The sequence below is a fragment of the Sturnus vulgaris genome, chromosome 20, assembly GCF_052056855.1.
Source record: "Sturnus vulgaris isolate bStuVul1 chromosome 20, bStuVul1.hap1, whole genome shotgun sequence".
Lineage (NCBI taxonomy): Eukaryota > Metazoa > Chordata > Aves > Passeriformes > Sturnidae > Sturnus > Sturnus vulgaris.
The window spans coordinates 5,846,408-5,872,821 of NC_142262.1; the positions used below are offsets into that span (position 1 = coordinate 5,846,408).

General features: G+C 42.8%; 2 protein-coding genes across 2 annotated transcripts in view; one reads left to right on the top strand and one right to left on the bottom strand.

Moving 5' to 3' along the window:
- Nucleotides 1–906: 906 nt before the first annotated feature.
- ANKRD40 (ankyrin repeat domain 40) lies at nucleotides 907–8,658 on the top strand. Its single transcript, XM_014878180.2, has 5 exons — nucleotides 907–1,154; nucleotides 3,722–3,870; nucleotides 4,826–5,311; nucleotides 6,124–6,305; nucleotides 7,507–8,658. The coding sequence occupies exons 1-5, from the start codon at nucleotides 979–981 to the stop codon at nucleotides 7,639–7,641; spliced, it is 1,128 nt and encodes a 375-aa protein (XP_014733666.2). The 5' UTR covers nucleotides 907–978; the 3' UTR covers nucleotides 7,642–8,658.
- A 1,774-nt stretch (nucleotides 8,659–10,432) lies between these two features.
- The window catches only part of ABCC3 (ATP binding cassette subfamily C member 3), a 47,226-nt gene continuing 31,244 nt past the window's right edge, over nucleotides 10,433–26,414 (bottom strand). Inside the window, exons 15-31 of the mRNA XM_014878179.2 lie at nucleotides 26,117–26,183; nucleotides 24,887–25,013; nucleotides 24,391–24,567; nucleotides 23,389–23,556; nucleotides 22,117–22,300; nucleotides 21,095–21,200; nucleotides 20,256–20,409; nucleotides 18,644–18,851; nucleotides 17,581–17,891; nucleotides 16,656–16,855; nucleotides 16,429–16,555; nucleotides 15,375–15,476; nucleotides 14,247–14,393; nucleotides 13,163–13,321; nucleotides 12,637–12,803; nucleotides 11,502–11,696; nucleotides 10,433–10,864 (exon numbers count right to left, since the gene is read on the bottom strand). Coding sequence (XP_014733665.1) covers nucleotides 10,756–10,864; nucleotides 11,502–11,696; nucleotides 12,637–12,803; nucleotides 13,163–13,321; nucleotides 14,247–14,393; nucleotides 15,375–15,476; nucleotides 16,429–16,555; nucleotides 16,656–16,855; nucleotides 17,581–17,891; nucleotides 18,644–18,851; nucleotides 20,256–20,409; nucleotides 21,095–21,200; nucleotides 22,117–22,300; nucleotides 23,389–23,556; nucleotides 24,391–24,567; nucleotides 24,887–25,013; nucleotides 26,117–26,183 — 2,708 coding nt within the window. The 3' untranslated portion in view covers nucleotides 10,433–10,755. The remainder of the gene's footprint in view (nucleotides 10,865–11,501; nucleotides 11,697–12,636; nucleotides 12,804–13,162; nucleotides 13,322–14,246; nucleotides 14,394–15,374; nucleotides 15,477–16,428; nucleotides 16,556–16,655; nucleotides 16,856–17,580; nucleotides 17,892–18,643; nucleotides 18,852–20,255; nucleotides 20,410–21,094; nucleotides 21,201–22,116; nucleotides 22,301–23,388; nucleotides 23,557–24,390; nucleotides 24,568–24,886; nucleotides 25,014–26,116; nucleotides 26,184–26,414) is intronic.

The window sequence follows — 26,414 nt, forward strand, 5'->3', positions numbered from 1 at the left end:
TAACACAAGTTATGGTATGAATTTTCAGCCAATATGCTGCAGTCTGGCAAAATTTTTACTGACTTCTCTGTAACTTGGTTTAGGACAAATCCACAACGACAAAAAACACCTTTTCAAACCATGCAAATGGCAGGAATTGCCTAGAGAAATTACCTATACACTTTCCAATTGCTTTGCAGACAGATAATGACCTTTATTTTACTTCTATTTTTTAGAGAGTAGTTGATTCTGCTGAGAATGCACAAAGATGATGGGAGTTTCCTATGCAGGACAAGGGAGAGGATGCTCCATTCCTGGAAGTGTTCAAGGGATGTTCAAGGCTGGATGGGGCTTGGAGTAACCTGGTCAAGTGGAAGGCATCCCTGCCTTCCTTGGATGAGTGTTATGTTCCTTCCCAACCAAAATCATCATAAATCTTAAAAATCTCTTCAGTACCTCCTCATGCAGTTACCAGGCAAACCTAGTTTTTCTGAATCCCTCTATTTAGCCTCTTTAGCAGCAGGTTTTTGCACAACAGTGGTTATCATGAAGTTCTTCTTTCCTTGAGTAAAACCACTGGATAAAATTACTCTTAATTAAATTACCACAGACACTCAGTGAGCTAGAAATATGGCCCACCCCTGGAAGTGTCCAATGCCAGGCTGGATGTGGCCTTTAAATAACCTGATTTAGTTAAACGCGTCCCTGCCCATGGCAGGGGGGTGGAACGAGATGCTCTTCAAGGTCCCTCCCAACACTTAATACAATTCACTCTGATAAATCGAGAGCCCGCAAAAACAACCAGCAGAGCAGGAGACAGCGCGCAGCCCGCGTTTCTGCATCCATGAAAGCACATGCAGCGGGCGCTGCCCCGTCGGCGCGGCCGCGCCCCGGAACCGGCTGTGGGGGCCTCGTTGTCACCGGCAATAGCGTCCCCCGCTCCGCAGCACGGCGGGGGTGGCGGCGGAGGCGCGGTGCGGCCCGGCCGTGCGGGAGGCCATGCGGGACGCGGTGCGGGACGCGGTGCGGGAGGCGGGCGGCGGCTGCGGGGACATGGCGGAGAGGGAGCGGCAGGAGCGGCTGCGGGAGGCGGCGGCGCTCGGCGATGCGGAGGAGGTGCGGCGGCTCGTGGAGCTGGGGGTCGGCGTCAACTCGCAGAACGAAGTCAATGGATGGTAAGGGCTCGCCCCGCACCGATCCCCGGCGCTCTCGGGGAGCTCGGCCCGGGCGGGGGCTGCCGCAGGTTCGCTCCGCACGGGAGAGGCGAGGCGGGCTGAGCTAGGGAGGGAGGGAGGGAGGGAAAGGTCGATCCGCCTGTGAACACTCCGCTATGGAGCTGTCCCCATTCCAGAGAGGATAACCGGGGACACAAACACGCGTCCCCACTCCACGTCCTGCCCTCTTTGCCCCTTCTCCAGGTCACTGTGGACTTACTTTGTAGTGTTGGTTTTGATTTCTTCTTTTTTCCAGCCTGAGACGGCGTAGTCGGTCAGAACGCAAACCTCGGCTTTACATGCCCTTGCCTAAGCAGAAATACTTATTATTAACTCAAGTTTGAAATTTACTTTCTCTTTCAAGCAAGGAACTTGTTCCAGCAATGTATACAAACACTTGCGATTTGACATCTCCTTCGGATCCACCTGAGGACACTAAAGCGAAAGCTGTTCTGTAATAGACACTTGTACGAGTAACACTGGAGACATAAACACACACACAGTTTTATTTGGAGGAGGATTTTACAGGGAATACTCAGGCATTTTTGGAGACTGCGTTCCACAGGTTCAATTCAGCCTATATTTACTGTGCTGTTTTGTGCTTGAAATTATTAACTTACAAAAAAAAAAAGGAGGAACAACTTTTTACACAGACAGATAGTTATAAAACAAGGGGGAATAGTTTTAAATTAAGAGAGACTTAGATTAGATGTAAGGAAGAAATTTTTCCCTGTGAGGGTGGTTAGGCCCTGGCACAGGTTGCTCTGAGAAACTGTGGCTGCTCCTTCCTGGAAATGTTCGAGGCTGGGTTGGACAGAGCTTGGAGCAAACTGGGATAGTGGAAACTGTCCCTGCCCCTGGCAGGCGTGCAGTGAGATGAACTTTAAGGTCTCTTACAACTCAAACCATTCTAGGATTCTATGAATTATAATTAAAAAATAGGAAAGATAAAATTAGGAAAGGAGCAAGACTTTTAAAGATGAAAGTTCAGTCAGCAGTTTTGAGAAGCATGGAACACTTAACAACTTGAGCTTTAAATTGTGATTAAAATTAAAGCTTGTAAAAATTTAACTGATTCATAGGACGCTGAATTATCTTAGATAAAAAACAACTTGTCATCAGAATGAGTTTATGTCTAAAACTGGAATTGATAAAATAAGTCTTGTAATAAAGTTAATTATTTTTTAAAATAATGATCTGATCATTTTTAACCATGGCAATAAATGGATCTTCATTGTTGTTTAAGTTTGTACAATTAAAAATTTTGCAGCGAGCTTCTTAGTATGTGTGATGCTTAGAGGTGCTGAGTACTTATATTTTGGTATATATGAGGTCTGTGGATAGATGGTTCCTGTCTGCACAGGCCATGTGGAATGACCAGGATGAGTCCCAAAATGAGGCTGTGCTCTTGAGCCTTACATATCTTCCCAAAAACTAAATCAGCAAATTTTCTGCTCAATGCAAATACCACCCTATCTGTCTGACTTTGCTCTTACTCTTTCTGTAAAAAAAGCCCAACCAAACCAAACCAAACCACTTGAAATGGAGAAAGCTTTTTGGAACTGGACTTTCAACTGAAAAACTGAAAGCTTTTTCACTTCTAAGTTAATTTATCTCTGCTTTATTTTACATAATGTATAAGAATAGATAAACTTGGAGAAGGGTTGAGTATGTTCTTTTTTCTGAAGAATTTCCTCCAGCTGGAGCTAGAGAATTAAAATACAAAAGCTAGAGAAAGGTCAAATACCACTAGAACCTGGGAGAGGAAAGAATGGTACAACTCCATAGCAAGTTACATGTGTGAGGCTGTAAGTCCTTAATGCATACACTAAATAAGATCTGAGCACTAAGCAGCTTTTAGGATGTTTCCTTAATATGTTTCTCTAGTCAGCAACTGCAAATAATAATTTGAAAATACAGAAAAGGGATTAGTTCTGTGCATCACTTACAGATTGCAGAAAATTAGTTGTCTGCAGATCTCAGCTGAGTAATTACTGATGCAGCAAATGGCAACTGGGCAAAGAACTGTTCTTAGAAACTATGCTTACAATATTTTAAATGTACTTTACTTGCCAGAAAGTGCAAGTACTTGTGCTGGCAGCATTAATTAAAGAGTACATACAGCATCCTCGAGAGATACCAGTAATGGATCACACATACACACACACACCAACACAAGTATTTTAAGTACAGCTGATTATTTCAAAGATTAAAATATACAAAAACCTTACTTTCAGACTTATTTTTCCAATAGCCTTAAGGCTGTAGCCTAAGAAATGATAAATTGAAAAGATCCCGAACTTTAAAAATATTACTGCAGTAAATAAAGAGCATTGGAGCAAAGAGAAAATGACATCAGCAGGTGCCTCTGCAGAGTCCCAATCCAGGGTGAATTTCCAAGGAAGTTTGCAATTCAAACCTACTTTACATGTGCATAGAATGTTCTTCTCATAGGCAGCAGGAATGAGTGGAAAGGAATCTGCCATAGCTCAGGGTTTGACACAGCATTCCTGTTTTCCCCCGTGCAGGACCTGCTTGCACTGGGCCTGCAAACGGAACCACGCAGCAGTCGTGGCTTATCTGCTGCACGCCGGGGCTGACAAGGACATCCTGACCAAGAAAGGGGAGAGGCCAGCCCAGTTAACATCCAAGAGAGAGATCAGGAAGATGTTGGGAGGTAACCTATGGTGACTGTGCAATATGATCATCAAAGATTGGTAAAAGGGTGTTCAAAGCACGTTTACTCCGATCTTTGTTTTGCATCTAAAGATACTGTGTTTGGATTTTTTGCTTTCTTGAGTGTTTACATGACAAAAAACCAAAGTTTAAATAAAGGGCATTACTAATAAATTCCAAACCCAGCTAGCCAAACTTTTTTCTAAACACTAGAAATTTAGAAAAACTATTTTGAGGAATGCTATGTGCCAGGTAAAGCAGTTTCCAGTACTCAGGAGGTCAGCAGGAGAGAAATCTCTCAAATTTGTAGGAAGCTCTTGTATGAGGAACACCTAATTTTCCTCATGTTCTCTGTTGGATAAATCAAAAAATAACAGTCCAGAAAATGGCTTATTAAAGGACATTGGTAGAGCATCTCTAACTGCTGGAACAGAGCAGGTTTTGCTGCTGGAAGTGGTAAGTAATTTGAAATGCAGCTGATTAACAACCTCTTGTCTCTCCTTTGTACTCCTGTGCCTGGTTTTGTTTTCATTATTGTCTCTCCCAGCTGTTGAATGGGTAATGCTGCAGCTCTCCCAGTACTGCATGTTCTGTTCCTTTTATCCTCTGCCTTAATATCAAACAGCATACAACCCTTTGTTTTTCATTGCCTGATACATTATGAAGATGACAGCATTATTCCACCAGAGACCATGCAACAATAATGTTCTGCTACAGATTAAAACAAGCCAAAACAGAAGTACTGTAGTGTTTAGAAGGAATTAGTACCCCCAGAATTACTAGAATCAGTCTCAGCTTTTATGTTTGTATGGCAACACCTGAGCATTCTGTTATTGTAGGAAAAAAAGACAGTGCTTCTTGATGCATCTTTTAACCCGTGATGCTTTTAACACTGCACTCCCACAAAAAGAAATCCAAAATCAGTCTTGGAGAATGTTGTTTGGTTTGTTTTGCAGTGGAAGATGAACTCCCAGACACAAAGCAAGATTCAGATCTGCCAATCATTCCCAATTACCTGGCTAACCCACCTTTCCCATATGTTTACAACACCTCAAGTACCAGCATTCCAGATCCTACCTTGAATGGGGAACTCTCACACTTGGAACCACAAGACACCAACTCTCCATCTGTACCTGACCTGCACACCTACAGACCAGCACAAGCACCACTGTTACAGCCTGGGAATGGGAATGCTGCTCCTGAGGCACCTCCCAACGGGGACATCCCACCCCTGCCTCGAAGGTCGGCTGGGCCAGCACACCCAAATCCTGTCCTCCAGAGAGCTCCTGTTTACCAGGGGTTGGTGTCTTGGGGCAGAAGCCCCTCTTCACCAGTGGGATCCAACCAGTCCCTGCCCCAGCAAGGGAACAGCTCCTGCATGGGACCTATGCCAGCCTTTCAGCCTGTTTTCTTCACAGGAGCTTTTCCACTCAACATGCAAGGTAACACCAAAAATCTCATCTGGCTTTGTGTTGATCTTCTGTCACCTTGGGCATTGCAGACTAATCATGTGTTTCCAGAGACTTTCAGACTGCCATGCTTAGGCAGTCAGGAAACATTTGAAGGGAATGAAGTAGGCAGATATCCTGTTTCTGATGGAACTGTTATTAAAATATTGATGTAAACATTTGCTGTCTCAGTTGCTATAAAAACATACAGACACCAGGGTAATCTAATTTTCTAAACAGCATAGTCCAAGATGCAAATACAGATCATGAGCAAGCAGCCAGTGAGCTCAAGAGAAGTTCACATGGCTCAGTCTGCACTGAGCTGTTCTAGGATCTGCTGCTCTGCAGGGAAACTTTGCCTACCCAGAGAGGGAAACCTGGAACTCCAGTTGCCATTCAGAATTTTGTTCTTCAATAAAAGGCATTCTGATACCAAGGGGGAGCAATGAGAAGTGAACTGAGAGCAAGAAATATCAATAAAAGCAATCATGGATTGCTCAGGAAATTGATAACCAGTATAAGCTGCTGTCAAATCAGTTTAAATCAATTAAAAAATATTCATCCAATGGTTCATACATGCATACATATATTGCATTAGATTTGCTATGATTATTTCATATAGTTTGATGAAAATCAGTCTAATGAAAAATAAAATTCCCAGGTTTGCTTTCCTAGGATTCATGTATTCTTGCCAGTAACACAAACGAGGTTAATAGAACTTAGAAATACCTGGAAGTTATTATAGAGACATTATTCCCAATTCCTTTATTCCTCTGTCTATTAATGTGACTTTTTATTTCTAATAGAACTGGTGCTTAAAGTGAGAATACAAACCCCTAATCTTAGAGAAAATGACTTCATTGAAATTGAACTGGACAGACAAGAACTGACCTACAAGGAGCTGCTCCGAGTGAGTTGCCGTGAGCTGGGTGTGAACCCTGAGCACGTCCAGAAGATCAGAAAATTACCAAATACGATGTTAAGAAAGGTAAGAGCTCTATTTTTTGAAGTGCAGCAACTTATAGAAGAGATTTTTAGGTTACTGTTATAAATGAATAATTTGTTGGTCACCTGCATAGGCGCATGTTGGAAAAAAAACCCCAAAACAAACCAAAAATGAAAATTCTCTGTTCAACTTGCAACACTCAGCACTTGTCTGGGGTTTCTTTAGTAAAAAGATTTTCAAATTTCTTGATCACCTCCTTTCATAACCATTTGGTGCTGGACCCAGTAAATACCTAATTTTATGACTCCATTGTAAAACTCAGTACAACACAACACCACTGTGAGCTGCCAACAGCATTTAAAAGGCCTGCAGAGCTCAACCAAGCTCTGTGAGTTCAGCAAGGCCTGGCTGCAGCCCTTGCACAGAGGTGTTTTTCAGGGTTACTCTGAGTACAGGACTTTGAACATAATTGTCCTTCCTTCAGGGACATTTACCCTGCAGCCAGCAGAGAAGGGACCTGCTGACCTGCTTTACCAACTCACCACTGATCTTTCTTTCACTCTCAAATCCTTGTAGAGCATTGTTGGCGTCACTTGTGGGGCAAATCTGATTAGGAATAGATTAAGAGACTTCACTCTGCAGCATCTTCACTGACTACAGGATGTATTACTCTCTGTTAGTCAAGAAGAGGAGAAAAAAAAAAGACAATAAGCAATTCTGTCACTTTCCAACTTTGGTTATTGTTGAAAAAACTTTTTATTTCCATCTCTAATCGCTTCAGGCTCTCTGGTAGGACTGCAGGACCCCTGCTGTTCCTGCAGTGACACAAACCTGACTGCAGGGTCAGAGCTGGCCTTGCTGGGTAGCTCTGAAGGAAGCCAGCCACGTGCAGGACCTCCTTGGGTAGATGCAAGCATCAATTCATCAGCTTCCAAGAATTAGCAAGGAGGGAAAAAAAAGAGGATTTGGGTGGCATGCAGTAGATCTTGACAAGTGTAATCCCACTAATCACTTGCACTGACTGTCAGTGTTGCATTTCTGCTAAAAATAGGCTTAAGGGAACAGCTGAATAAAACCCCAGGGTAAATAGATGTAACAGGATATCTGCTTTCCAGTTCATTGTAAAGAACTGTCATAGTTATGAATAAATACATACCTTATGTTAGGATGAGCTTATTATTTTAACTTACCTCTGCAAATTAACAGACACTATCACCTAACTCCTTATTGTATTTGTTTAAAGGACAAGGATGTTGCAAGGCTACAGGATTTCCAAGAACTGGAGCTTGTTCTAAGCGACAAAAATTTACTTTTCAGAGTCCCAACACTTTCTGATCAAAGTGGGTATAACAAGAAGGCATCCGAACTTACATACTAATTAAGGAATACAACAAAAGATTTTTATCTTTCATTTTACAATTATGTTTGAAAAACAGTATCTATAAGGGCTAATGATGTGAAAAAATCTATTTTGTTAACCGTGAAATAAACTGAAGTGGTTATACACATACACAGCTTCTAGTTAATCTAAGAACAGCGAGTCTGGTATAAAAGTAGCTCAATGCACAGGAAAGGAAGTATTGGTAGAACTGTCTGTTAATGCAACACTTCCTTACAAAAAGATAATTAAATACTGCAGAGTTAGCAGCTCTCAGGGAAAGGCTTACCTTAAGCTATTCTAATAATTTTTTTGCTATAAAATAGCAGAGGTACTCAAGCTAAAGAACCTGCCATGAAGCCCATTTAATATTTGTACTGAGTCCATTACCATCAATGTTCTCTTTTTAGATGTTTATTAAGTCCTATCTTACTTAGAGGGAAAAAAACCAGAAGGATTTACATCTGTGGAAGCACAAAACCATGTCAAGTTTAAATTCTATCAAGTGACTTATTACCTGTGATTTCTTAATCCCTGTTTACACTTTTCCCTATTTCTCAGGTTGAAAATAAAAACTACAGTAATGATCCAAATAATAAATATGCTCTCAACCAAAATCCCTTTTAGTGTTGTCTGTCAATATGTACATGAGCAATTGATATATAATGACATGTGCAATTTAATATACTATTTTTGTTACTGTGTTGACATTTCTTCAATGCTGCTTTAATTTCCCCTTTTAAAAGCACAAAATGTGTGATTTTCCTTGACCTCTATATTCCTGAGAAAAATTGTATCTTGAACCTATAAAGTTAACTGTGTAAAAAGAAACTAGTGAAGTACCCAGGGTTTTCAGGGCTGATAGCCAATCTTGATCTTCCTATGCAATGTATTTTCTTTTTTTCACTGTGACTTGTGTTTACCCATGTAGTTTACTGAAAAGAAAATCCCAGTTACTTAAAGTTCAGAATTTGACTACTTTGCTGTGAAATTCTCAAATAAAGAAATTCAAAAGTATTTAAGAGCTGGATTTTATCATTTAGTCACTTGAATTTGAGGAAGAGTTCTACTCTGGTAGGCTATATGAAAAGCAGGTGCTGTGGATTAGATGAATATACTGAAGTATGAGATGTAACAGGCAAACAGAATGTACCAAACTGGACGGAATTTTCCTGTTTCTTTGCCTTCCCCCCTCCTTCCCCCCTATTTCTTTGGAAACTGTAGCTGCCAAAGGAATTTATCTTTTGTCAGAGTTAGAGCCTGAGCAGGCTGTGCAGTGTCTGTGGGCAGTCGTGGGCTCAGTCCCTGTGCCTGGAGCTGGGGACCAAGCACAGCCTCCACCTGTCCTGGGGGCTGTGGCAGGTAAGGGACACCAGCTGCCTGTGTCACCACCAATCCAGTGGGAACTGTCCCCAAAGTGCCCCAGGCCCCCTGCTCTCAGCTGGTGGAAGTGCTTGGAGCACAGGGACTGAGCACAGCAGAGGGAGCTCCCAGCCTGCTGTCAGGCTCAGCTGCCAGCACAGATCCCTGCCAACACCTGAATTCTCTGTGCCCAGTCACCACACTGCGGCTCAGTCTCCCCAGGTGAATACAGAAGATTTTGTCACACTGAAAAAGCCTCTTCTGCAAAGTGCCAGAGGTCAAACATAGTCCCAGACATTGGCAGTATCTGTTTTTATACCAGATTGCTGGTGGAATATTAAGTTCTCTCTAATGGAATAATAACATTTTCATTCTTCACGTCAGCCTGGCTGCTGCCTTCTCACAGGATGGTTCAGGCATTGGCTGAATCCAGGAGGATTCAGGGTTAAGCAGTAAGACCCCCTAGAGAAAAGCTCAGCTGTTGGGGCAGCAACCTTGCACAGATGCTGATCCCTATCTATGCATTCCCAGGAATATTTTTATACCTTGTGCAGTTTATACCAGGAAGATAATATTAACACTCTCCACTCCCATCAGTGTATAACCACTACATTCTGTGTGTGATAAATAATTAATTACTTTGTGCTCTGCTACATGAAATGTTAATGTCTAATAAATGCTTGGCTGCATATTCAGGTTTCTATTTAAGAAGTGTAATTTGTAAGAATTAATAAACTATTTTTGTCTTCTCAAAGTTTTTCTGAGCTTTCCTTCTGGTAAAACATAGGAACTTTTTCTTGCTGGGTCGTTTTCTGGAGTGCTTAGTGTAAGACACAACTAAAGCAAAAGAGGTTCTAGCAGATTGTAGCAGCAAATGCTGTTTGAACATGGGCCTCCTTTTATCTGAGGAGGCCTGCTTATCAATAATAAAATAGAAAATGATTTCTGCAAAACAAATCACCCATTATTTCAGGTGATTAAATATTGAACAAGATAAACTAAATACACACCTCAGCATGCACGTTCAGCTTAAGTGGAGACTTACTCTCAGTGACTTCCTACCCAAAGACACACAGCAAAATTCTGATACCTCTGGTCCAATTATGTCCCTGTGGGCTTGTGTGGGGTCTACTGAATTGGAAAAAATGTGTGTAAATGTTTTATATGAAGCCTTTTCTAGGTTTAGCTTTAAATACATGTTGCTTGTTAGGCTGAAGAGAAATTTTATAATGCTAAAGTTGCCCTGGACAGGGATCCCAAAGGTCTCAGGACTTCCTTGCCTGGGGGAAATATTGAAAGGAACAGTTTGGAACCACTCCAGAGATTACACAGCACTTCACTGTTACTCAGCTGAGTCACAGCTTAACTGGGCCTGCCTTTTCACTTCAAATCCTATGAATCCCTATGCAGAAAACACACAAATCAGGTGTATTTTGTACCATTAATATAATTTACTAATTACAAACCTGAATGCAGTACATAATTGCGCTGTGGTACATACATTTTCGTGGCAGAATATTTGTCATTCTTTGGGAAAAAGGCATATAATAAAATACTTTATGTATATAGAAAATATTTAAAAATATAAAATTCACTTCCTGGTCCTTGTAATTGTAAAATACTTCGTTCACATATCACAAGTTGAGTCTACTACAAAAACTATTTTGTAAATTACAGTACATTCACAAGTCACGTTTGTGGCAAGTCAGTAATATTAAAAAACACCAAACCAAAACCCTAGGGGTCTTCTCTTCATGCCAATCCAGCATCTTTGGCCATATTGTAGAAAATACCCTTTGCTGCTATAAGGTTTGCAGGTGTGTCAAATTCAGCTATGGTCCCGTTGTCTAGAACAAGAACCCTGTACAAAACAAAAGACAGCGTGGGGGGAAAGATGTGTCAGAGAATTCCTCACAAGGAATGCAGCACCCGTTTGTGTCACAAAACAAATTTCTCTAATCTTTGCCTTGCTTTTGTTTTCCTCAATTATTTTCACATGTCAAAACACAACAGATGATAAACATTCTCCTTGAGCTGCTGCTTGACTAGAAAAGTTACAGGGCAGTCACTGTCTCCCAGGGAAAAGAAGAGAGAAAAAAAGCATCTGGAACTGAAACTATAGTTCCAGAAAGCCAAGGAGATAAAAGCTCATGAAGAATACTAATATATTTTCAAGTAATTAAAATGACATGCTGTTAGTGAAGAAGTTACAGCAGCTGCTGGTTTAACAAGGCTCAGAAGCTTTCAGACAGTGCCAGGAGTGCCCCTGGGCAGTGTCCCCTGCACAGCTCTGGTTTCTGAATATAGAACTTGTTTCCTATGCCAACAGAGGCAAAGTCAGGGCTGGAAATTCTGGGATTATATAGCATATCACTGCTTACACACTGCCTGACAAGAGAAGCAGTGTTCATGTCTAGAGACAAACCAGACCCCTCCAAGTGCTGCTTCACACCCCCAGCAAACCCACGAGCCCGGCAGGCACTGCTCAGAGATTGTACCTGGTGTAATCCATGATTGTGTTCAGTCTGTGGGCAATGGTCAGCACTGTGCAGTCCACAAACTGGGTCCGAATGGTCATCTGGATGAGGTCATCTGTCTCCAGGTCGATGGCAGCCGTGGCTTCATCCAGGATCAGGATCCTGGTTTTGCGCAGCAGAGCTCTGGCCAGGCACACCAGCTGCCTCTGGCCAACGCTGCAAGCACAGAGAGCCTCTGAGTGCCCCCAGCTCCAGCCACCTGTGCTCAGCAGGTCACTCACGGGGTTACCAAACAACCCTGAAATGTTCTGCAAGCTGCCTGTTCTGCCCCGTAGCTCACACATGCAGGCTGCAGCGTGCCAGCAGTAGCAGTGATAGGATCACTCACTGCCTGGCCCTGGGCTGGCAGAGCCACCAAATGAGCCTTTCATCACTGTGACAAAAGCCAGGGCAGCTAATGACAACACTTCTGCCCAATCTTTCAGAAACACTCACGGTTCTGATAACACCGAGCATATGCAAACTTAGGAAAAAAAATAAAAAGAAAATGTTACAAGGCTGCAAGTCCTTTCTACCATAAAAAAATAAAATATATACATATATACGAGCAACCCAGACTTCCTCCCCTGCCACAAACATAGCTCAGACTCATTCTCTGAGTGTCTGCAGGATGAGGAAGGAGCTGATCATTCATCACAGGCAATCTGATGACACCACAGCCTCAGAAGCCAATGAAGCATATCAAAACATGGCATTTTATCATCCCCAGTCATGTCTTCATGGGCCTTCCAAATGATAATAGAAAATAAACATTGCTAAAGTGTCAGGAAGGGAACTCCTACTCAGCACAGCAGTAATGTTATCATGGCATTTCCCTTCCTACCAAAATGTGTTTAAGGGACTGCCTGTCCCTAATATCCTGTCATCCTGAAACTTCTTTCTGACAAGATGGGATTTGGGTTTGGGAGAAGAATCAGATCATTTGTGGCAGAGGCAGAAGAGGAGGCAGATGTTTGGTGGCTTTCTTGGAACAGAAATAGGTAGCCAAATCATTTTGGGTGTGACAGACCAGTGTCAGCCTGTGCTCAGGTGTCACCCACTGTCACAGCTGAAAGAATGGCAGCTCAGTGAATGTTCGAGTCCAAGCATTCCTTACCTAAGATTCTCTCCACCCTCTGAGCACTCATAGTCCAGCATGGATGGCTGACTGCTGACAAACCTCTTCAAATGAGACAGTTCAAGTGCTTTCCATATTTCTTCATCTGAATACTTATTAAATGGATCCAGGTTCATCCTCAGTGTTCCAGAAAAGAGAACAGGATCCTGGATATGAAACCAATTTTCATGAGACAAGTGCTTTTGCTGTTTTAAGTACAGATACTACAGGCTGCTGCTTTAAGGTGTCCATTGCACTGCAGGTAGGCCACCTACCAATCCCATCCTCTCTGAAAATACATTACATTATACAGCTCAAACTCAACTTTCAGCTCTAAAGATGGTTTATCCTAAATCCTGTTTTATCTCCCAGTGGTAGGATGAAACCAGTTAAAGTATAAATAGTTTGTTTTTCTGAACCAATTTTCTGAGTGTAACAAAACATTTTCCTTTTTGGATAAACCATTATTTATGGTTTGTTAAGCTGCTATTAAACGTTCCTTCATCGTGACACACAGAAGCAGTACCTGAGGAATAATTGTTAGCCTTGATCGAAGGTCGTGGAGACCAATTTCTGAAATTTTCACGCCATCAATTTTAATTTCCCCTTTTACAGCTTCCAGGATCCTAAAGAGGCAGAGTGTCATGGAGGACTTCCCTGCTCCAGTTCTGCCAACAATTCCAATCTACAACAAATTGCAGGTTTAAGAACAAAGCACATTGTTAAGAAGAAAACAACACCCAACAAAAAACTCCCAGACAACCCTCCAAGACTCCTCTAAAGAGGTTTGACTGAAGATTTGAATCTAAGAGAGAATGTCCCATCCTTCCCTAGAAACCCTGGGCACACTGTAATGTACTTATTGCCATTCCTGTAATTGGAATGATATTCCATTTAATATCACATGTCATAAATATAACTAATGACACAGGCCTAGAGCCATCCTACATAACTTTGAGTGATTTAGAACACTCATGGTAGGTCCAGTCACTCAAGGACAAGAAACAAAGGCTCTCTAAGGGCACTTCCTACTTCATGGTAACCATGTGTGTCTCCATGCCAGAAGGATGCTGTCATGCTGTCTGCTTTAGAATAAGGGCAAATATAATTTTTAGCAACAGCCTATTCAGGAAAGGACTTTCCCATGCTAATTATTCTGTCTCCAGTAGGCAAACCTCAGAACTTTCCATCGAAGCATGAAGAAATGAATCTCCCAGAATAAAGACAATTTCCTGATTAAGGAAACAAAGAATGTCATTTCCTTCCATGCCAAAAATTTCACAGGGAAAGTCAAAGTGAAGAAAAAGCTGGAATTCCTTCTCCCATCAACACTGCTTCAGAAAAGCATTCTTGTCATTGAATTTTTGTCACTTGTGCTGTTGCCTCCTACGTGGCATACAGGAGCCTGTTGCCAAATGAACTGAAAGTGCAGAAAATCCCATTTCACTCTACTGCTTTCCAGCCAGGGGGATGCTGTCACATGGACAGCACAGGTGTCACTGCTGGCTCCTGCACTGGCATCAGTGTTCCTCCAGACCCTCTCCTCTACTCCTCAGTTGTCACTGGAGGCCCAGAGCAAAGTTCTGGCAGACACTCAGCTGGTAACTCACCTTTTCCCCACCGTGCACTTGGAGGTTTAGACCCTTCAGCACCAGATCCAGGCCCTTCCTGTACCTCACTGAATAATTCACAAACTCCAGCTCGCCCTTGGATGGCCAATTTTCTGGGGGACGCTTGTCCTCAATGATCCAGGGAGCCTGAGGAAAACAGAAGTCAGAAATGTCTCACGTAGGTTTGAGAAACAGTAATTCAAGTTCAGATAAAAGCATTTTATCTGATAAACAAAATCTCCATGATCAAATAAATTTATAATAATGGGGAAAATACATAATAATAATAAAAATTTATAATAACGGGGTCCTAAGTATCCGCCCATTTGTCTTTGTTGTGAAGTTAACAGGAAAAAACTGAGCACAGAGGGATGAATCCTCAATGGACATGAATATTTTCCCATCAACTTTAACAGAACACTGCCAGTTTCCTGCCAGCTCAAGCTCTGGTTTATAACACATATCATACATCTTGTCTAGCTACCTTTTTCCTTCCAGGTTAAATATTTGATCTCCAGAACCGTTTACTGCAGCTCTCCTCCATTTCCTAATTCTTAGTATGTACACAGGACTAACAAACCAGAGCGTGCAGACAGCAGCTTTCCTGGCACAGCTCCATCTGCCACCTTCAAAAGTCTTTGGCAGCAAAGGTAGGTGATTGGATATTTCCTGGATTAGCAGTACAGTGTTCCTAGAGATGTTCTCTCATGGGAGGTGAGGACTGATTAAGCTGATTAAACAGAAGTACTGTTGGAAACATGTGTAAGGGCTGATAATTGTACTGCAGCTCTGCTCGTGAGCAGGACCATGGCACGAGCCACGCAGGTGAGACTGTGCATCAAACACTTCAAACACAAAGGGACCAATATTCTGATGTGAAACTCATCTCCCATGCTACAGCCACTCACAGCAGCAGAAAATGAGATGCTAGGCACAAGCTGCATGACAGCAATAATAATTTGGAGTTGTGATAGCATAAATTACAGTTCAGAGCATGACATTTGTTCAGGTTAAATGATAACTCTCAGAGCAGGAACCATCTCTCAAGAGCCTCAAGAAAGATCATGTAAATGTGTGCATTAAAATTTTCAGCTTGCTGCTGAGCATGCTGGACTCTTGGTAGCTAACCTCTGTTTCAGTTTCTGAATACTCTTTTATTCTTTCCACAGCCACAATATTGGTTTCAAGTTCAGAAGTCATTCGGATCATCCAATTTAGAGACAAGGTCACCTTGGGGAAGATAAGGAACAAAATATCACCCACAGAAGAACAACACATATAATAAAAAACCACACAACCAGAACAAACAAAACTTCAAAACAAACAACTCTCCCCAAACAAAACCAAAACACCCCCCTCAAAAACAACAACCCCCCCAAAACAAACAAAAACCCAACAAGAACAAAACACCAAACCCTCCCCGAACAGCCACAGAAAAACCTAATCCCAAAAAACCCCAACAACAGCAGACACTGCTATTAAGACGTGGATTCACATTAATGTTACAAATGAGATAATTACCTTTGCATTAAAGTTAATACAGTTACTGGGACAAGAAATATACAGATTATCAAGTGCTTACATGAAGAAGCATATGATGATGCTTCTTGCTGATTTAACACTTGGCCCTCTCAAAAAAAGTTGGATGGAAGTCATTCCCCAAATCTCGTGTTTCACTGGAAAAGTGCTAACAGCAACTTTGCACACTCATGGTATCTAAAATGCTTCTGGCAACAGTAAAGTCATTAAATCTGCTAAATTCTCCACAGCATGGGTCAGTACAGTTTGCCTTGTCTAATTATGAATCCTACTGATCTGCCTGTAATTACCTGGACACACCAATGTGCTGCACAGCAGGATTGATGCACAACACATTAAACCATGCTGCTCAAATGGTCTGTTCCTGATGTTCTGACACTTGCTGGGTCTCCCATGTGCCAGCCCTGAAGGTACTGGAGTTCAGTACAGCCTTGATGCTCCCCAAGTGCCCTGAGATCCTCCTCCATGTGAGCTTGCTGATGATTTCAGCACTCAGTGTGAATCTCTGTTTTCCAAACATCCCACTACTAATTTTCATCATTTCCTTATTAACCCCAGCTTTAGCAAGCACTTAGATGATTGCTAATATATCCACACCATCTACAAAAATGTAAACCCCCCCCAAAAAAGCTGAAACACGTACCTGCAACGCATAGGACACTGACAGTCCCACCAGGCCAGCATTCAGGCTGTTTCTACTAATCACAGCAAAAAGGGCAGCAAAAAAGACAATGCAGTTCCCCACAAACTCAACTCGGATGCCCAGCCACCTGGGAAGAATGCAGGTGTGTGAGCAGAGTGGGAAAAGGTCACCCGGGAGCAATTTTGCAAACAGGGTTATCTAAGTGGAAACAAGAAATGATGTTTTACCTGTTTGCCACTATGCCGGAATAATAACTCTTCTGATTTTCATCTACCTTCAGATCACTGATGTCCACGAAGGCCTTCACTCTCCTGTAGGCTCTGATGACAGTGGCCCCTGACACAGTCTCTGAGAAGTGTGAGTAGATGGGGGATCTGCTCACAGACTCCAGGCGCTTCAGCTGGCGCGAGGTTGCGACATAGAACCGCTGCCATTTTTCACAGGAAATTGAAAAGTTCATTAAATACTTCCACTGTGTTAATTAACAGTGAAGAATTTCTTAGGTTAAGGATTTAAAGGAAATTGCTACTAATGCACTTCAACCCTCTGAAATATTGTCTATAATTAAGAAGACTATCAAGAAAGTTACCTTTACATCATTCCACAAAAGAGGATTGGGTAACTGCAAATTCTATAGACTGAAAGTTGAATTTATCTATGTCCCTTTAAATTTAGTTAATATAATCTAGCAGAATGAATCCATTTGTAGAAGCCTCATTTTCCAAGAAAAGAAATTGTGCATTTGCACCTCCATTATCAGGTCTCTATTTACAGTCTGTAAAATAACCATGATTATTGCTCAGAAATCAATAAAATTGATGCTTTCTATTTTCAACATTTTAATTCCTCACTACCTTGGAAACTTATCAGTATGTCAAATATATCCACACTTTAATATATTGATGTGCACTGCAGTGCTGGCTGTAGCAGTAGGCTTACTTTTTATTGCTTAAAAGCTAAAAAAGTTATGTCTGTCTATTTCACGGCCACACCTTGCAGGACATTTCTTTTTCTGAGAAAAATAAATAATTTTTTTTTTATACAAACACATAGCTACTTCAGGTATTTCCATTCCCCCCCACCAAATCAAGGTTGTTTTTCCTGAAAAGAGAATGAGTAATTGCAATAGCCATCACACACTTTCCCAGCTACCTGAACAAAGAAGTAGAGAATTGCCAGTGGGACGATAACCACGGCGAAGAGCGGGGTGCTGGCTATGATGACGATCATGGTGGACAGGGAGGTGAAGAACGTGCCCAGGAACATGAGGATGGTGTGTGGGATGACCTCGTCGATGACATAGATGTCCTTGGAGAAGCGGTTGATGATGCGGCCGCTGGGGGTGGTGTCGTAGAAGGACTGTGGCGTGTGGAATTTGTTCTCCAGCAGCGCAGCGTGCAGGCTCCGGGCAGCGCTGATGCCCCCCATGGCCAGGGTGAAGGAGGAGATGAGCACCAGGAGCCCTGGCAGGGGAGGAGCAGGTGTGTCATCTCCTGATGTCTGCGATTCTCAGCTCCCTGACCCTTGGCACTTCCTGCTGTGCTCCAAGCTTGTTTTGCTTCACTTTATTCCCTGCCCACCCTCTGCTCCTGTGCACATCAGCATTGCATCCACTGCTTCCTAAGGCACAGGAACATCCACAGGATTCACCATCCTGGCTGTGGAAAACATCTTCCTGCTGTTTTCCTCTATGAAGTCCTAATGCTACGACTTCACCCCAATCCTTCATCCCCTTCTGCACTGAAGTTTTCTTTTTTTCTTTGCACCTTGCCTCTCTCAAGCTTCCACATCACCTGTTCAACCCCCTCCAAGCACTTCACAACAAAATTAAGTGTTGGGCTGGGCTCAGACTGTGTAGCTCCAGGTTCCATGAGTTCCCTTGCTTAGGATAGGAGTTGGGGGGCAATTCTCATAGAATCACTGAATGGTTTGGTTTGGAAGGGGCCTTTAAGATCACTCAGTTCCTCACCACCACTATCCCAGGTTGCTCAGAGCTCCATCCAACCTGGTCTTGGACACTTCCAGGGATGGGGCAGCCACAGCTTCTCTGAGCATCCCTGTGCCAGGGCCTCACCTTCAGCACAGTAAATAATTTCTTCCTAATACATAATCTAAACCTACCATCCTTTTGGATCACTAGTAACTGGTGCCACAGCTTTCTGACCTAATACCTCATTCCTAAACACTGGGGCATGATGATTTTACCTGCCCTCACCTTGCAAGAGGCCCAGGGCAGCGTAGACCCCAATTCTCATGGCTGTGTTGTGCTGAGTCCCATTTATCACAGGCTCGTTGGTCCAGTCACTGAGCCACACGTTGGCCCCGATGGCAGCAGCATTTTGGCAGCAATACAGGAAACAGATCACCAAAGAAATGACAGGGCCAACAGCCTTCATGTATTGCCAGAACACTGCTAGCTTCACCTGCAAAATCACACACCAAAGCTGGTTTGCACAACCCACACAAGAAGGAGTTTAGAGAGAATTTCGAGATAGAGAAATTCCTTGTGAGAGGAACTGCTGACAGAACTTTAACACACTCTGACACCAGCCTAACTCAAAACTGCCTGAACTCCTAAACACCACAGAGAAAGGTTCATGTGCCTGAGCTCCCTGTCAGGGTGATGGCTTTCAAAACAAGTCAGGAACCTCTCTGAAATACTCTTCTCCTCCATGGTGAGGATCTGTATTTCATTACTTTTGTGGAGTTTTAGTTTTTAAGACTATGCCAGAGGAGGGAGAAAAAAAAGAAAGGAAAGAAAGAAGCCAGATCAAATAGCAGCAAAAGATGGGTAATAAGAGCAGGAGCCAAGATTTTCAGGCAGAAGAAGCAGCTTGGCAGGAGTATCTACTCAAGACTACTTTAAATGGCCTATTTAAGGAAAAGTGTTGAACATGCCTCCACTCTGTCTTCACAGCAACTTAAATGAGGTACCAAATGCTAATGCACCCCAACAAGAACATAAACAGATGATGTTTATGGCAATAAGTAAAGGGGCTGTCTCTTAGTGCAAAAAGGCAGAGAAGCAAAAAAGACAGACTCAGGACAAAACTCAGTCCTTAGAAAATAGCGTAAGAAGGAATAATTAAAAGAACAAGTGTTGTTGATTAAGGACTTTGAAGGCTAAAATAATCCACAGAAAAAGCTGGTCTGTGCCATGGACCACGTACTTCAGACTAAACAGGACACATTGAGCCTTCTGAAGTGGAGGCAAGGGTCTTTTTTTTAATCAAACCTCCCTGCTTCTCCTCCATCTGCTTCTCCTTTCTGCTCCTTCCTTTTACTTTTGCGTTCCCATCGTCTCTTTTTTTCTTGTTTCCATTTCTCTCTCTGGCTCTACTCAGAAATACAGCCCCTTTGTACCTACAACACAAAGTGCTCTGGACTTGGGCTGGCAGGTATTTATGCAGAACAGCCCCACTGGCACCCAGAGGCAGCTGGTTCATGTAACCCAGTGCTGCAGCTGGGCTCAGCAGCAGCCAAAGAGTTTAAAAACCAACAGTGCTGAAAGCTCTGTGAGACAAAGGCAGGGCTGATGGAGTGCAGGGCTCTGCAGTATCGGGTGACTGTGGAAGGAGCTGGAAGAGATTGATTTTTTTTCTTTATTTTTTTCGTTCTCCTAAGTATATAGGGCTAGCTAGATGCCAAAATCTCTGCCAAAATCCCTAATATGAATGATCAGTGGCCACCAGATTAACGCCTAAAGCCTGCACTTGTGATTTATACAACATATTTAATAGAACTGGATCAAATGTTAAAATATAAGGGATCTTTTTTTTCAAACAGAAAAAGAAGGTAGAAAAGGGGAGGGGGGAATCAAACCATACCGTGCCTGTTTCAGTGGTTTCAGCCTGAGTAAGTTTCTCGTTAGCATTTTTTCTTGGAACAGGAGCCTCTGCTGGCTTCTTCTCACAGACTCTTCGTTTCATTGACATTTTGTTGGGACATTCTCCTCCCTCAGAAGACACTACACTAAGTTGCCTAGTTACAACAAAAGAGTCATTAGGAGAAAAAGGCATATTGTGGCAGTGCTAAGGCAAGGCTGGGATGTAGTGAACTGGATTTATTCCCAGCTTTTCCACTAAGTTCCTGTGCCAGCCTTACTCACAGCTGAGAGTGCTTCTACCACCTCTCTGCATGTTCAGGGATGCCAGAAATGCAGGATCTAAGAAAGGCTATGGCACAGCCAGAGCTCTTTGGGAAAGGCCTTTAGAGGCTTCATGGCAAGGCAGACATTTCAAAGTAAACCCTGAGCTTCTCTGTTTTCATATCAGCAGTAGCTGGACTGCACCTATGGGTATGATTATAAAAACCTTCAAAGATTTCCAAGACTCCCAGTGGAAAGGTGCAATGCAAGGGGTTTATTTATCACACATCTGCCAGCAGTTCAGTGTTGTGTGGGTAAATACACACAGTGGTGTTACCTGAGAACCAGAGAGCTGCTTTTAGAAATTGGTTCAGCCTAGACTGAAAAGAAGACTGAAGGAATAGATGTTTGATCTTCTTCGTGTGTTCACATTTATTTTTAAAAGGATACTAAACCAATTTATTTATGAGAGGAAATTGAGAAAACTGAAGCCCAGATGGAGAAGCAGTGTGTGATTGACATCTGAAAGATGTTTTTTACCCCAGACACAGACTAGAAATGCAAGGACCTCGTGTTTACCTAAGGAACTGTTTGCGGACCTCGTTTGTCACGGGCTCGTTATCAGCCAGGTCTGTGTGGATGCTCAGGGTGTCCTCAGCCAGCAGCACTTCTTCCTCCTCCAGCACTGCAAGACAAGATCACACCTTGATTTTCTGCCACAGAAAAGCACAGAGAGCACAGAGAAAGGTGGCTATACAAAGGAAGAGCTATGAAAAACAAGAAAGGAAAATCATAGTGCATAAGCTCCCCCCTAGCTTTGCTTATATCCCTTCTGTGCACCACTTCTCCTAACAAAATTGCAAAGATCTTGTGAGGCAGGTTGGCTGCCAAATGTATTTTTATCACATCCCTTTAATCCATCAGAATGCCAGGCAATAGTGTTAGAGCTGGTTCTAGCTAAATTCACTTATAGAGCACGTTCTAGGCATGATCCTGGGCTGGGGGAGTCACATCAGGAGTCCTGCAAGCCTCTGCTGGGGCTGGAAGGTGCTGTGCATGTTCCTCTGCCTGGCTGGAGAGCAGCAGTGCTGTATTAACAGCATGAGAACACTATCACACAGAGGAAACATCCACCAGAATGCTTTGATCTTGCATCATTTTGTCAGAATCAAACCAAGCTGAAAAGCAACCCAAGATTAAAATGTCATTTGAACCTTGCTACATGAAAAATACCCCAACCACATATAAAGAGAAAACACACCAGACTCTGGGTAGCCCCTTTGATAGCAAGCCCAGTTTGTTCTTGGCTACTGTGTCTTCCTGCTGAGCTTGACCTTTCTAATTGTAAAATAAATTCCCAAGTTTAAAATAATTTCTAAGACAAAAATTGCTTTGTCTAGGACAAACCACATGAAATTTTGAAAGAAATTTGTGAAAAGATTTCTCAGTAATACAGACCTGGCCACAGACAATAATTTTCACAGTAGTACAGAAAGGCAAATGCCAGGTTGCCATGAAGAACCAGGTGACATTTTACAGAGAAAATATTCGTAATCTTGTTGACCAAAAAAGACATGTTTTAAGAAAAAACAATACTGTACTTGTTGGTTCATCCTCTTCTATGTGTTCATCCAGTGCATAATTCCGGAGGAATTCTGCAAAGGCCTTGTTTTGTTTCAGAAGCTCTTGGTAAGATCCCATTTCAGAGATTTGGCCATCCACCAGGACAATTATGTGGTCAACCTGAGGTAGGAAACTAATGCTGTGGGTCACCAGGATTCGGGTCTGGATAGGGAAAAGAAAAAAAACACATATCCCTCATTTGCACTGGGAGGACTGACAGCACCCAGCAAGTCAAATACTATCACATTTTTGGGGCAGAGAATGAATTATTGTGTCAAGGTAAAATGCCCAGTGAAATAATATTGTCTACATTAGGCAAATCAGCTTGGAATTATGTCCATGCACTCACTTTGCTCCTACTGCTAACAAAAACAGAGAGCAAAGTAAACACACTGAATTATCACCCCCTCCTTCCCTTATGCTGATTTTCTTTGCAGCCCTTCCCTTATGAGCTCTGAGCTCTTCTGAGAACATGGTAGCAGGAGTGGAAGGTGCAGCAAAGCCACTGCAGTTTGTTTTTGCTGAAATTCTCTGTAACACCCATATTTGCTGCAGCTCCTGGCTGCTCTGCCTCTGAGAAACAACAATTAACATCACCAGCCTGTGCACGTTCCTGCACATGCCTTGATTCTGAGACTTCTCATTGAGGAGGGGTTTTAAAAGCCAGGGCAGGTTTCTGTCTCTACATGCTCTGACCAGCCCACAGCACTCCTGGGCATGTGTGAGCAGAGTTTGAGAGCAGCCTGGGCTGTGAGCAGAGGTACCCACACAGAAACCCAGCAAGGAGCTGGGTGGTGACACAGCCTCCGTGCTCCTGAGTTTGGGTGTGTTTTTAAGAAGATCTACACCTGTAACAGTGGAAAGAGGTTCTAACCCTTTAAGTGTGGTGGAAATAAGATGCACAGCTATATGGTTATCTTTCATGACAGGAAGAAAGAGCCAAGTTTATTCAGAAACACTCTTGGTTTTATTGCATGACTGCAACTCCCAGAGTAGAGAAAAGGGGATTGGTTCAGAGAGAAGACACCCCATGGCCAGGGCCTGGGCACACACCACAACAGGGCTTCTATCTTTGTTATTAATTCCTTTTTATTTTGACTAAATTATCACCCTGGGAGAAATTCTCCCTAGCCTTGAGCTGGACTAGCTTATCTGCTGGGAACAGAGCTGAGAAGCTCCAGCCTGGAATATTTTTCAGGCCGCAATTTTCTTACTTCCTCGATACGTTTCCCACAGACACCCCAGCTTACTTTTCCCTTCAAGACGCCATCCGGGCCGATGACTTTGTCAAAGATGTGCTTGGCCACGTGTGAGTCCACGGCGGACAGGGGATCATCGAGCAGGAAAACATCGGAGCTGCTGTACACGGCCCGGGCCAGGCTGACACGCTGCCGCTGGCCCCCGGACAGGTTGATGCCCTGCAGGGACACAGGACACAACAAAACCTGGCACACAGCACCTCTGGCTTCTCACGGCTGTCACCCAGCCCACTGCTGAATTTAATTTTTTTTTTTTTTTTTAAGAGAAAAAAAAAACCACCCAGGAAGAGGCGCGGGATGCTTCTGGATGCGCGTGCTCGCTGCCAAACTTTCAGCCAGCACACTGGGGATGGGGTAAGCCTCCTTTTAATAAGCTCCTAGAGGGAGCTGTTAAAACACAGAATTATGGCAAGTGAAACTGTCAACCAGGATGTAAAATGCAAATTTCAAAGCAGGGCTGCGGCAGCTGGGATATCTTCCACATCTTCCATTTTCCCCACCTCCACGCCATTTCATGAAATCTAGCACAAACTTAGTGGCCTATGAAAAAAGAATATCTTTATTGGTAAGCACAGATGTAAATATTTCTCATTAAAATGTGTTAAGGGATGATCATAGAATTTTTTTTTTTTTTTTACTTGAAGCACAATCATACGTTCCCTCTCTTTTTATCCCTACAGGAAAAGGAGGGTCTTCAGTGATTCTGGACAGATGCACCTTTACAATTCATGACAAATACAGGGTACTCTGATCTTCCAGGGCTGCATGTGTTTCTGCATCACAATACACACAAGCCTAAAGCTAAGAAAAAGTTCAAGTCAAGAGCTTTTTGGAGAACTGCCCTGCATGTTTTGGTGTTGATTGTAGCAGGGATGCCACTGTGAAGATCAAATCAAATCAAGTGCTGACTTGACAGTATTCTCTCTTTAGCTAGAGCAGGAATCACCAGGCAGGTCTGACTTGAGAAAAATAAAAATCTACTTAAAAAATTACCTTCTCTCCTATCTCAGTTTGATCTCCTCCAGGCAGCACTTCCAGGTCAGTTTTTAAAGCACAGACCTCCAGGGCATTCTGGTATTTTTCCTCATTAAGAGCTTGGCCAAACAAAATATTATCTTTCAGTGTGGCATTCTGGATCCAGGCTTGTTGAGGTACATAAGCAACAGAACCCTAGAAAAACGAGAGAGAGAGAAAACCTCTGACTTGTAACAAGCAGGAATTCATGCTCTGAGTAAGACCTTCAGCCCATCTCTAGCTCCTGGTTCCTACACATTCACATTATATGTATATGTGTGCTAACTGCTTATGTATCATTGATCAAATCGGGAAAGTAATTTCATATAAAAGTGGGCAAAACTCAAACATGCAGACAAGCTGCCAGAGGAGTAACTAGAATTCCCTCTGGAGCCTGAGGTGCATTCTAAACAAGGGCAGACATAAGCAGCACATTTCCCTACCATCATCACATGGTTTCATAAAAAACACCAACCTTCACAGCCACTTCTCCTTCCAGCTTTTCCATCTCACCCAGGAGAGCAGACACCAGAGAAGACTTTCCACAGCCAACATGGCCAACAATGGCCACCAAAGAACCACTGGGGACCAACATATTTATCCTGTGGAGGAAACAGGCTGGAAATTAATTAAACATTAGTTTACTAAAGACATCAGAGGTCTTTAAACCAGGGCTGAAATACACAGTCACAGCCTGACTGGATATAATACACAAAGCTTTGTCTCTGATTTTCTCTTCCCTTTCTTGCATGAATCAACTGTAACCAGAACTTGAGGAGCAAATGAAAACCCAGCACAGTTTATCTTGCTGATTGCTAAAGCAGTAGGATTATTAACAAGCTTTCTAAGACTCTTTGCTGTGTTGTTTCAATCCATCAGCAAGTCAAATTGGGTGAATAAGCATTTTGAAAGTAGACAGTATTCCAGAATTATTTTGGGGTTTGATTTTAAAACCAAAAAGCAATTGTACAAAATAGTGAGTGAATACATCCCATCTAAAAATGTTCAGACCACTTTAGAACTGCATTTCCTGTGCTGGTAAATAGGGTTCACAATGACACAAGAAAAACAGGACTTCCCCAATTAAAATTTTTTTTTGTTTTCCCCACTGTGTTGTTAAAGGCACTACTTTAGGTCCTGAAGGCAAAATGATACAAAAATGACTGATGGATGCAGTCTCTGCTGCCAAAGTGCTTTTCACTAATGAAATCAAGCCAAATTTCTATTTACATAGATCCTGAGGCATAACAGAAGGTATATATGCTTCCTAGGCAAATGTGGAAAACATTCACCCCCACAGTCTGGAAATGGCCTTTCCACTGCCACAAGGACAAATCTGCCACAAGCCTCTTCAAGGAAGAGACCACTGCTGGCACACCTAGGTCCATCACAGATATCTCAACTGTCCTCAAAATCCATCAGATCAATTTGATTTGACAATGCTCCAGTTAAAAAATAGCTATTTAAGGAATTGATGGAGCCTGTCTTCCAATAGGTAATTATTTTATGCTGGTTGGTGTGGAGTTAAAGCCTTACAGCCCTGTTCTAGAAAGCCTAAAGACCACGAGGCACGAGCTCCACGTTTTAAAGGCAGAAGAGCTGCTGACATGTGATGCATGTTTTTTACCAGACCCCTTTCAAACAGGCCTCCCAAGAGCCAGAGGCCAGGCAGATGTTGTATTGCAACTGCACAAAGAACTCTTACTCTTTCAGTGCTGGCTGAAGCTCCTTTCCCCAGCTGAACGTGGCATTCCTTACACTGATGGCAATGCCTGTGTGGCAGAAACACAACAACAGAGGGGCAGGAAATGTGTTACAACAGCACAACTGAGAACATGCTGACAGAGGGATCTTTATTTACACACACTGCATTTCCCTTTTCTGGTGGCATGGGAAGCACAGGCTCGTGCCTGTGGGTCACAAGACAGGCTTGTTCAGAGGGAAAATATCTGAAAATAACTGCAGCTTCAGCTCTAGACTGTGACCTGACACATCTAGGGAGC

Bases quoted from the DNA above. Each gene is read 5' to 3' on its own strand.
- ANKRD40 (XM_014878180.2), top strand. From the start codon at position 979: ATGCGGGACGCGGTGCGGGACGCGGTGCGGGAGGCGGGCGGCGGCTGC. The intron at 1,155-3,721 runs GTAAGGGCTCGC...TCCCCCGTGCAG, and splicing joins CAGAACGAAGTCAATGGATG to GACCTGCTTGCACTGGGCCT. The intron at 5,312-6,123 runs GTAACACCAAAA...TATTTCTAATAG, and splicing joins TTTTCCACTCAACATGCAAG to AACTGGTGCTTAAAGTGAGA.